At 43.6% G+C, this 12,266-nt stretch overlaps 1 protein-coding gene and 1 long non-coding RNA gene across 2 annotated transcripts in view; one reads left to right on the forward strand and one right to left on the reverse strand.

Annotated features, from left to right (window-relative positions):
- The window catches only part of SLC47A1 (solute carrier family 47 member 1), a 50,764-nt gene that overhangs the window by 14,638 nt on the left and 23,860 nt on the right, over positions 1–12,266 (forward strand). The window contains 4 exon segments of the mRNA XM_089900253.1: positions 1,153–1,250; positions 3,966–3,984; positions 6,819–6,913; positions 7,798–7,865. Of these exon segments, the coding sequence (XP_089756379.1) occupies positions 1,153–1,250; positions 3,966–3,984; positions 6,819–6,913; positions 7,798–7,865 (280 nt within the window).
- Positions 177–12,266, reverse strand: part of LOC149744736 (uncharacterized) — an 81,921-nt gene continuing 69,831 nt past the window's right edge. The window contains exon 3 of the long non-coding RNA XR_016388832.1: positions 177–1,242. This is a non-coding gene — a long non-coding RNA (uncharacterized LOC149744736). The remainder of the gene's footprint in view (positions 1,243–12,266) is intronic.

The following is a 12,266-nucleotide window of genomic DNA, read 5'->3' on the forward strand; positions in this document are numbered from 1 at the left end:
GGCAGACACACACACAGACACACACACGCACACACACGCACGCGCACACACACACACACCGTTAATTGAAGGCAGACACACACACACACGCACACACACGCACGCGCACACACACGCACGCACACACACACGCACGCGCACACACACGCACGCACACACACACGCACGCACACACACACACACACACACACACACACCGTTAATTGAAGGCAGAGTTAGAACACAGACCAATCAATGAAAAAACATTTGTAACACCTTCCAGAAAACTGAAAGAGGCTTTGGCCGTGGGGGAGTGAAGAGTCAGGGGCCAAGTCTGAGAAGTGGTGACACTGACCGACATAAGCATCTCAGCAGGCTTCTCTGAAGGTGAAGCTCAGAGACTGTTTTTTAGAAGGTTTTTTTAAACAGATATACAGAGGGCAGTTTGGGAACAGGTGGGTGAGAGGAGAAAAACACAGGGATGGATTAAGAAATGAAAAAATGTGAGAACTGGTCAGGAGAGTGAAATGAAAAAATAGAAGAGAATCAGAGTTCCTGGTCTCTGTGCCAGGACAGGGCACATTGTATTTGTGGGGCTAAAATGTCATCCATTGACGATGCTCTCAGGTTATTTCCCAAGACAAAAGAAATTTGTTATAATCCTGGGAAATAAAACTACTATGACCCTAGACCAGTTGTTGAACACAGTAGCTGTCTGCCATAGCCTTATTTATTTATTTATCATCTATCTATCTGTCTTTTGCTGTGCTGGGTCTCAGTTGTGGCATGCATGTGGGATCTAGTTCCCCGACCAGGGATCGAACCCGGGCCCCCTGCATTGGGAGCGCAGAGTCTTACCCACTGGATCACCAGGGAAATCCCTGCTATAGCCTTTGAACTAAGTATGTTTAAGAATTTATTTGATGGTTTATTTAAGGCTATCAGAACAAGGAAGGGTGATAAGTCTTTATGTCCTTTTGCTTTTCTAGTAGCATTGGGTTCTTCCACAAAAATTCAATCTTGATGAAAAGAAAACAAGTCTATTATAAGTGGATCTGGTATTTAAAAAGAAGATAGTCCAGGAGCTGTGGGCTCATCTAATAACTGTGAGAGCGAAAGCTGATTATTTGGGAGGAATGTACTCACGGGTGACAATAGCTTTTTCTCCTTCAGAGGATCTGCCTGGGCGAACACCACTTCCCAGTGCTCCCTGTCTGCTCTTCTCTTCCTGTACGTGTGGTGGAAAAAAATCCACGTCCACACCTGGGGAGGTAATGAGGACATTAATTTCTTATGTTATTTATTGTTCAGAAAGATGTGATTCTGGTCTCTGAATTTTTTTTTCCCTCAGACTTTTTTTGTTTTTATCTTTTGGGAAATTTAAAAATTCTATAAAATATTTAAGTTACTGAAAATATAAAAGTTACAGGTTCAACGTGAGATTTTTTTTTTTTTTTTACATCTACGAAGGCAGCTTTTGTTCATAGAAACTTACTGGTTTGTAAGGATTAATATTAAGTGAGTTAAAATTGCAAATACAAAATCCTAGCTGTTTCTTGCAAATCACTCTGCTCTGTTCAAGTGAAGTTTGATTAATGTCTTATCAAATCACACGAACAGATGGAACTCTTAAACAATCAGCACCACTTTCAACTTAGCTAAAGTCCCTTAAGTATCCTAACATCCATTTGTAAATTTAGTAAAATAGATGGTTTTTTTTTTTTTTTTTTCTGGTACGCGGGCCTCTCACGGTTGTGGCCTCTCCCGTTGCGGAGCACAGGCTCTGGACGCGCGGGCTCAGCGGCCATGGCTCACGGGCCCAGCCGCTCCGCGGCATGTGGGATCTTCCCGGACCGGGGCAGGAACCTGCGTCCCCTGCATCGGCAGGCGGACTCTCAACCACTGCGCCACCAGGGAAGCCCAATAGATCTGTTCCTGTTTTCTATTTTTTGAATTGTGGTAAAATATATGTAATGTAAAATTTGACATTTTAACCGTTTTAAAATGTACAATTTAGTGCCCTTAAGTACATTCACAGTGTTATGCAACCATCACCACCATCCATTTCTAAAACATTTTTATCTCTCCAAATAGAAACTCCACCCATTAAGCAGTAACTTCCCATTTTCCCTCTGCCCAGCCCTGGGTAACCTCTAATCTACTTTCTGTCCCTTTCTGTTGATCTTGTACCTGACACTTTGCTGACGTGATCTGTTCTTTCTAGGAGCTTTCTTGTGGATTCTTTGGGTAGGTATAGGATGGTGCCATGTGTGAAGAGAGAATTTTAATTGTTACAGTCTTTTTTTTTTTAAAGAATTCTTTTTTGTGGTTTTTTAAAAATTTTATTTTATTTATTTTATTTTTGGCTGCATTGGGTTTTGGTTCCTGTGCGCAGGCTTTCTCTAGTTGCGGTGAGCGGGGGCTACTCTTCGTTGCAGTGCGCAGGCTTCTCATTGCGGTGGCTTCTCTTGTTGCAGAGCACGGGCTCTAGGCACGCAGGCTTCAGTAGTTGCAGCATGCAGGCTCGGCAGTTGTGGCTCACGGGCTCTAGAGTGCAGGCTCAGTAGTTGTGGTGCATGGGCTTAGTTGCTCCGCGGCACGTGGGATCTTCCCGGACCAGGGATCAAACCTGTGTTCCCCTGCATTGGCAGGCGGATTCTTAACCACTGTGCCACCAGGGAAGCCCCTCCTTTCCAGTCTTGATGGAAAGGAACAAGTAAAATTCTTTTTATTACTCTTTAAAATTTAGGTATAGTGAATTTTTGATATTAGTTTCAGGTGTACAGTATAGTGAGAGAAAAATTTTATAGATTATACTCCATTTGTAGTTATTATAAAATATTGGCTATATTCCCTGTGCTGTACAATATATCCTGGTAGCTTATTTATTTTATACACAATAGTTTGTACCCTTAATCCCCTACCTTTATTTTGCCCCTTCCCCTTCTCTCTCCCTACTGATAACCCCTAGTTTGTTCTCTGTATCTGTGAGTCTATTTGTTTCATTATATTCACTAGTTTGTTTTATTTTTTAGAAATATAAGTGGTACCATACAGTATTTGTCTTCCTCTGTCTCACTTATTTCATTAAGCATAATACCCTCCAGGTCCATCCATGTTGCTGCCAATGGCATTATTTCATTTTTTATAGCCAAGTAATATTCCATTGTACATACGTACCACATCTTCTTTATCCATTCTTCTGCTGATGGACATTTAGGTTGTTTCCATGTCTTGGCTATTGTGAATAGTGCTTTGAACATTGGGGTGCATATATCTTTTGAATTAGTCTTTTGCTTATTTTTTGGATATATACCCAGGAGTGGGATTGCTGGATCATATATGGCAGTTCTATTTTCAGAATTTTGAGGAACCTCCATACTGTTCTGCATAGTGGCTGCACCAATTTACATTTTCACCAACAGTGCAAGAGGGTTCCCTTTTCTCCACACCCTTGCCAACATTTGTTATCTGTGGTCTTTTTTGATGGCCATTCTGAGCTGTGTGAGGTGATATCTCATTGCAGTTTTAATCTGCATTTCTCTTGATGATTAGTGATGTTGAGCATCTTTTCATGTGCCTGTTGGCCATCTGTATGTCTTTGGAAAAATGTCTATTCAAGTCTTCTGCCTTTTATTAATCAGATTTTTTTTAATTAAAAAATTTTTATTATTTATTTTTGGCTGCATTGGGTCTTCATTGCTCTGCACAGGCTTTCTCTAGTTTCGGCGAGCGGGGGCTCCTCTTCGTTGCCGTGCGCGGGCTTCTCATTGCAGTGGCTTCTCTTGTTTTAGAGCATGGGCTCTAGGCACTCGGGCTTCAGTAGTTGTGGCACACGGGCTCAGTAGTTGTGGCTCGCGGGCTCCAGAGTGCAGGTTCAGTAGTTGTGGCGCACGGGCTTAGTTGCTCCACAGCATGTGGGATCTTCCTGGACCAGGGCTCGAACCTGCGTTGGCAGGCAGATTCTTAACCACTGCACCAATCAGGGAAGTCCCAGGATTGTTTGTTTTTTGATATTGAGTTGTATGAGTTCTTTGTATATTTTGGATATTAATCCCTTATTGTATATATGGTTTGCAAATATCTTCTTATTTTGTTTATTTGGGTCCTCTCTCTTTTCTTCTTGGTGAGCCTGGCTAAAGGTTTATCAGTTTTGTTTATCTTTTCAAAAAACCAGCTCTGGGTTTCATTGATCTTTTCTATTGTGTGTTTTTTTTAAATCTCTCTTTCATTTATTTCCTCTCTGATCTTCCTTTCTTCTGCTGACTGCGGGCTTTGTTTTTCTTTTTCTGATTCTTTTAGGTGGGAGGTTAGGTTGTTTATTTGAGATTTTTCTTGTGTCTTGAGGAACGCCTGTATGGCTATAAACTTCCCTCTGCTTGTGCTGTATACCATAGATTTTTGCAGTGTTGTGTTTTCATTTTCATTTGTATCAAGTTATTTTCTGATTTCCTCTTTGATTTCTTAATTGACCCATTGGTTTTTTAGTAGCATGTTTTTCAGTCTCCATGTGTTCCTTCTTTTCCCATTTTTCTTTCTAAGTTGTTTTCTAGTTTCATACTATTGTGGTTGGAAACAAATGCTTGATATATAATTTCTGTCCTCCTACATGTGTTGTTACAAATTGTTGTTACATTTGTTGAGGCTTGTTTTGTGGCTCAGCATGTGATCGATCCTGCAGAATGTCCATTGTGCACTTGAAAAGAATGTGTAACTCTGCTGTTTTTGGTTGCAATGTCCTGTAGATATCTGTTAAGTCCAACGGGTGTATTGTGTCATTTAAGACCACATTGATTTTCTGTCCACTGACGTAAGTGGGGTGTTACTACTACTGTTGTATTATTGTCAGTTTCTCCCCATATGTCAGTATCCATTTAACAATTCTCCATGCTCCCTTCCCCCAGCTCCTGGCAACCACTGTCCTCCTTTCTGATTCTGTAAGTTTGACTACTCTTGATATCTCACATAAGTAAAATTATACAGTATTTGTCTTTTGTGCCTTTGTCTTATGTGCTAGCATAATGACCTCGAGGTTCATCCATTTTGTAGCATGTGTCAGAATTTCCTTCCTTTATTAAGTTTGGATAATATTCCATTGTATGTATAGACCACATTTTGCTTATTTATTCATCTGTGAATGGACATTTGGGTTGCTTCTACCTTTTGGCTATTGTGAATAATACTGCTATGAGCGTGGGTATACAAATATCTCTTTGAGATCCTGCTTTCAATTCTTTTATACATATATATTTTAAGAAATGATTTTGCTGGACCATACTGGTAGTTCTGTTTTTAATTTTTTGAGGAACCACCATACTGTTTTCCCATAGCGGCTGCATCATTTTACATTCCCGCCAATAGTGCACAAGGCTTCCAGTTTATCCACATCCTCACCAACACTTGTTATTTTCTATTTGTGTGTTGTTTTAAAGCAGCCGCCTGATGGGTGTGAGATGACATCTTATTGTGTTTTTTTTTGATTTGCATTTTCCTAGTGATCAGCGATGTTGAGCGTTTTTTAAAAACGTGCCAGTTGGCTATTTGTGTATCCTCTTTGGAGAAATGTCTGCTTGAGTCCTTTGCCCATTTTTTTTGTTTCTTTTGTTTTTTTGTTTGTTTTTTAATTTATTTATTTATTGGCTGTGTTGGGTCTTGGTTGCTGTGCGTGGGCTGTCTCTAGTTGCGGACAGCGGGGGCTACTCTTCGTTGTGGTGCGCAGGCTTCTCATTGTGGTGGTTTCTCTTGTTGCGGAGCGTGGGCTCTAAGTGCACAGGCTCAGTAGTTGTGGCACGTGGGCTCAGCAGTTGTGGCTCATGGGCTCTAGAGAGCAGGCTCAGTAGTTATGACATATGGGCTTAGTTGCTCTGCGGCATGTGGGAACTTCCCAGACCAGGGCTCGAACCCATGACCCCAGTGTTGGCAGGCGGATTCTTAACCACTGCGCCACCAGCCTTTGCCCACTTTTTAATTGTTGTTGCTGCTGAACTGTAGGAATTCTTTCTGTACTCTGGATGTTATGATATCCAGGTATCCTTTTCAGATGGAATATTTACTAGTATCTTCTCCCGTGTGTTGCTCTTTCACTCTGTTGATTGTGTCCTTTAACGCCCAGACGTTTTCAATTTTGATGTAGTTCAGTTTATCCAGTTTTACTTCAGTTGCTTGTGAGCACCGTGGAGTTCATCTAATCATTCTGCCATGTGTACGCCCAGTGTTCCGCTTTCCCCTATAGTGTCCATCCATCATATTTTACTTTTCTAGCTCTCCAGTGATTGTATCCTTGATGCCCCCATCATCCCACAAGCACACTGGCCACAGGGATACCTATGTGCTTTCTTATGGGACTCTGCACAAGTTTCTCTGCTGTGTGTAACGGGAGTGAACCGTGTGGGTCATAGGGCATATACAGACTTCAGTTTCACTACATTTTGTCAGCCCTGTTCCCACCATCTCAAACTCTGGGCTTGTTGACCTCTTTAAAATATATTGTTTTTCTGGTGAACACCGGTTCCTCCCAGTCTCTGAGCTTTTGGTGGAGGCACGCGTGTGAGATAGAATTGTTGGTGTCAGACTGTGGAAAAGTAAACGCTGTGTCCTTTCCTGTCCTCCAGGTTGGACCAGGGCTGTCTCCAGGAGTGGGGCTCCTTCATCCAGCTGGCCATCCCCAGGAGTGGGGCTCCTTCATCCAGCTGGCCATCCCCAGGAGTGGGGCTCCTTCATCCAGCTGGCCATCCCCAGGAGTGGGGCTCCTTCATCCAGCTGGCCATCCCCAGGAGTGGGGCTCCTTCATCCAGCTGGCCATCCCCAGGAGTGGGGCTCCTTCATCCAGCTGGCCATCCCCAGGAGTGGGGCTCCTTCATCCAGCTGGCCATCCCCAGCATGTTCACGGTGTGCATTGAATGGTGGACCTTTGAAGTCTGAACCTTCCTTGCAGGTTGGTCAGCACTTCAGTAGAAACCTGTCAGCAGCCTGGTTAATCATGTCTACAGAGCTTTTCAGGAGACCCAAGTTTGCTTCTCCTTCCTCTTGGTTTTATCAGGCCCTCGTGGAAGATTTCAGTACAGGTCTCACTGCCCATCCAACCATAGGCACACTCTTCAGGTTGGGTGAGGCCTTGTGCTACCCCCACTGCCTTTCATTTTGTAGCTTTGAAAGGGACGATTGCTAAGGTCACGGAGCGGCCTGCCAAGGTCACGGAGCAGAACAAAGCCCGAGTCTAGGTCTCAGGACTCTGGCCACTGTGTGGCTCAGCCGACTTTTGCTAGGCATTGTGCCGAGATCCTCGGGCATTTACAGAGTGACGGATTTTGCTGTGTTTTAGCCTCGCTCTGTTTCTTTCCGACCTAGAACAATTTTGGTCACGGGCATTCACCTTAGCCATCCACTGCTAATGAAGGAACAGAGGAAACAGCAGAGACAGAGGGCAATAATACTTGATCTGAAAGTTTCTGTGGACACTGGAATGCGTTAATAGTGCCATCACTTCTCATGGAGTTCCACTGCCCTCTGTCCTTCCCTCCATACTGTGGTCCCCCGTCTCCCTGAAGGATGACCTGCACCCCCGGGCACCGCCTGGTTTTCTACTTAAGCCCCGTGTTTTGTTCCCTGGTGAAGTGGGGGCTTCTGGAATGAGCCTGTATCCCATCTTAGCTGCTGCAGTTCTTGGATGCTTCCTGAATTGGGGTTCTCCTTGGCACAGACACTGAATTCTGCCATTGGATTATGCTTCTGGGGGCAATCTTGGCTCCTCTGAAATTACATTAGGTTCTAGTTTCATAAGGAAAATGTTCACTTTACTCCACTTTTTGAACATTTCAGGATTGATGATCGTGACAGAGCTTGGAGCCCAGGTCGTCATTTATGTACTGGCTTCTGCGGCCTACATGGTAAGGCGATGCCATGCTGTCCACTCGGAGAGTTAGACGGTACGAGGCGGGAGCGCAGCTGGAGAAGCAAGTGTGGATTTTGGAGCCAGACACACCGCTGGGTGTGGGTCCTGGCCATGCTGCTTCCCAGCTGTGTGATGCTGGGCTCGTTATGTAACCTTTCTGAGCTTAACTTTCCCCGTATACACAGTGGGAAAAAATAATACCTACTTGGCAGGTGCAAATTCAGACAAAGCTTATATAAAATACTTAGCACAATGCCTGGCATGTTTATTGGAAATAATGGAGTTTACTGCAAATAACTTGGTGCTGGGATGCGGTGGGGCATAAGGTGCAGACAGTCCCTGTCTCTCGTGGCTGGTGGGCTGGCGTGGAGATGAGCAAGCAAATAGATGAATAAGAGCATGATATAGACATATAATATGCACCATAGAAGAAGCAAACAACAAAAAAAAGTCTAAGCTGTATGAAAACAGAGACAGACACCTTTTTAGATAGGTGTTGAGGAACGGTCCTCCTGAGTTGCTGCGTAAGCGGAGACTTGAAGGGTGAGAAGGTGCCAGCCCGGGAAGCCCACAGTCAGGGCTGACCACACAGGCCCTGAGATGCAGGGATGCAGGAGAGCCCTTGCATGTTCAGGGACCTGATAGGAGCCCAGCTGAGGGGTTAGCAAGGAGAGAAGCTTCTTGCCGCTGTGTAGAAGCTGGCTTGGAGGACAGATGTGGGATGGGAGGCGGGAAGGAGGCCGTTGGAATCGTCGAGGGGAGCAAGTGGAAGGCGGCTGGTGGTGGAGAAGGGGCAGAGAGGCTGACTTAGTGATGCCGTTGGGCAGAGCGGAAGTGACAGGACCAGGGTTTGGATGTGGGAGGCTTGGCAACGCACGGGAAGAATCACAAATGCCTCCAGGGTTTCGGGCTTGAACAACTGCGTGGCGTCATGCCTTTTACCTTCTGAGGCTTTCTGAATATTCCAGTTCTGCACATATAGGCCCTTTGTTCCTTGTTTTTGAAAAACAGATGCCATCTGGGCAGTAGGATGAGGGGCCATTTTTGTTTCTGTTTACATATGGTTTTTTAGTCTTAAAAGTGAAAGAAGGACTTAGTGGGGGATTGATGTGGTCGTGTAGGAGTGAGCCGGGAGGGTGTCTAAGGGCAAACCCCAAGACACAGGAGTCAGCAGCAGAAGGAGACCCCCACCAAGAGCCAGGCCCAGGCAGGTGTGGAAGGGGGGCGACCCCAAGAACAGGTCGTGGAAGAAGCCGGGGAAGAGGGTGGGAAGGGTCCCTTGGATTTAGGGTCATCGGAGACGTTCTGGAGTGATGAAAAGCAGGAGGCAGATGTGGGCACCGACCTTCTCGGGGTGAGGAAGCAGAGGCTGCTGCGAGTCAGTTCTGTCTAGAGGATTGGCTGTTGATGGGGGAAGGATTCCATCAAGGCACGATTTGGTTTTGCTTCTGTTTTTTTTTAAAGTAATTAATTTATTTATCTTTGCTGCATTGGGTCTTCGTTTTGGTGTGTGGGCTTCTCATTGCAGTGGCTTCTCTTGTTGCGGAGCATGGGCTGTAGGTGCGCCGGCTTCAGTAGTTGTGGCGCACGGGGTTAGTTGCTCCATGGCATGTGGGATCTTCCCAGACCAGGGCTCGGGATTCTTAACCACTGTGCCACCAGGGAAGTCCTTGCTTCCGTTTTTAAATGGTGGCCCTGGAGTTTGTTTTTTTTGTTTGTTTGTTTTTTTGTTTGTTTGTTCTTTTGCAGTACGCAGGCCTCTCACTGTTGTGGCCTCTCCCGTTGCGGAGCACAGGCTCCGGACACGCAGGCTCAGCGCCCATGGCTCACGGGCCCAGCTGCTCCGCGGCATGTGGGATCTTCCCAGACCGGGGCACGAACCCGTGTCCCCTACATCGGCAGGCGGACTCTCAACCACTGCGCCACCAGGGAAGCCCTGTTTGTTTGTTTTTAATATTTTTATTTATTTATTTATTTGGCTGTGTCGGGTCTTAATTGCAGCATGTGGGCTCTTCATTGTGGCACGTGGGCTTCTCTCTAGTTGTGGTGTGCAGACTCTAGAGCGTGCGGGCTCAGTAGTTGCAGCACGCGGGCTCTCTAGTTGTGGCATGCAGGCTCCAGAGCATGTGGGCTCTGTAGTTGCAGCAAGCAGGCTTAGTTGCCCTGCACCATTTGGGATCTTAGTTCCCAACCAGGGATCAAACCCAAGTCCCCTGCATCGGAAGGTGGATTCTTAACCACTGGGCCACCAGGGAAGTCCCATGGAGCTTGTTTATAGGTTTGCAGTAAACCGAAGCTATCTACCAATTCTACCTTATCTTCATATCTTCTGTTTTTCTACGTGTTCTATCACAGGCTTCATTTTTAAATTAATTTTTATTTTTAATTGTGGTAAAATACACATAACGTAAAGTCTACCATCTTAACTACCATTTTAACTGCCCAATTCAGTAGTGTTAAGCATATTTTGATGGTTGTACAACCAATCTCCAGAACTTTTTCCTCCTGCAAAACTGAAACTCTGCCCATTGAATAATTCCCATTCCTCCTGCCCTCAGCCTCTGGCAACCACCATTCTAGTTTATGTTTCTTGTCACAGGCTTCCCTTTGTTAGAGACTGTGAAGCAATAAGTGTTCATTATTTTTATGGAAAAAAAACAAGTCCCCTTAGTGGTGAACTTAAAATAAAAATGATAAAATACAGAGAAATAATCCACCGAGAGCAAGAGTTAACAGATACAGTAAACAGGAAAGTTAGAGTTTGGAGTTTGAGATGATGGTATAATAATCAGAGAGTAGAAAAGTCGTATGTTCAAAATCATTCAACATAAAAGAAGAAATTGAAACTCAAAGAGCAATATTTGGAAAAGAACCAAGTAGGATTTTAAAAAATTGAAAATATAGCCACAGAAATTTAATACTTCATAGATTAGTTAAAACTGAAAAATCAAATAATGAACTTGAAGATGGATCTGTGGAAATTCCCATAATAAAACAAAGGCATATAAATAGATGGAATTAGATATGCAGACCAATGAAACAGAATAGAGAGCCCAGAAGTAAACCCTCACGTATATTGTCAAGTGATTGTTGACAAAAACAAATGTTCCTGGGAAAACTGGATATCCACATGCAAAAGAATGAAGTTGGACCTTACCTAACACCACGTGCAAACATCAACTCAAAGTGGATCTAAGACTTAAAACAAAACTCTTAGAAGTATATACATAAGGCAAAAGCTTCACAACATTGAATTTGGCAATGACTTCTTGGATATGACAGCAAAGGCACAGGCAACAAAAGAAAAAATAGAGAATTGGACTTTATAAAAATTTTATAATTTTGTGCATCAAAAGACAGTATCAACAGAGTAAAAAGGCAACCCACAGAATGGGAGAAAATATTTGCAAATCACCTATGTGATAAAGATTACTAAAACTCTTAAAACTCAGTAACAAAAACCAAAACATCCTGTTGTTAAAATGAGCAAAGGACTTGAATGGGTATTATCTCCAAGGAAGATATACAAATGGCCAATAAGCACATGAAAAGAGGCTCAGTATCACCGATCATTAGGAAATGCAAATCAAAACTACAGTGAGATACCTCCTCACACCCATTAGAATGGCTACTCTCGAGAAAAAAGAAAAAAAAGAAAACAGAAAATAAGTGTTGGTGAGGGTGTAGAAATATTGGAACCCTTATGCAGTGTTGGTTGGAATGTAAAATGATGCAGCTGCCATGGGAAAATAGAAAAATGGTAGTTCCTAAAAAATTAAAAATAGAATCACCATATGACCCAGCAATTCCACTTTTGGATGTATACCCAAAAGAGTTGAAAGGAGGATCTCAAAGAGATATTTTCACACTCAGGTTCACAGCAGCCTTATTCACAAGAGTCAAAAGGTGGAAGCAGCCTCAATGTCCTTCCACAGATGAATGGTTAAACAAAATGTGATATATACATACAATGGGGTTATCATTATTTTAAAAAAAGGAGATTCTGACACATGGAACAGTGTGGATGAACCTTGAGGACATTATGCTAAATGAAATAAGCCATACATAAAAAGACAAATACTGTACAAGTCCACTCATGTGGTGCTTAGACTAGTCAACAGAGACAGAGTAGAAGGGTGGTTGCCAGCATCTGGTGGAAGGGGGAGTGAGGATTTATTGTTTAATGGGCACAGGGTTTCAGCTTTAGGAGATGAAAAGAGTTCTGGAGATGATGGTGGTGATGGTTGCACAGCATTACGAAAGTATTTTAATACCACTGAAGTGCGTACTTTAAAATGGTTATTAATGGTTAAAAAAAATACACCACATAGTAATTACCGGAATAAGAAGGGAAGAAATGGCTAACACGGTAAATTTCACATTGCGTGTATTTTGC

This window comes from Delphinapterus leucas, chromosome 19 (genome assembly GCF_059928025.1).
Source record: "Delphinapterus leucas isolate spDelLeu-1000000601 "Yukka" chromosome 19, BTC_Dleu_Yukka2, whole genome shotgun sequence".
NCBI lineage: Eukaryota > Metazoa > Chordata > Mammalia > Artiodactyla > Monodontidae > Delphinapterus > Delphinapterus leucas.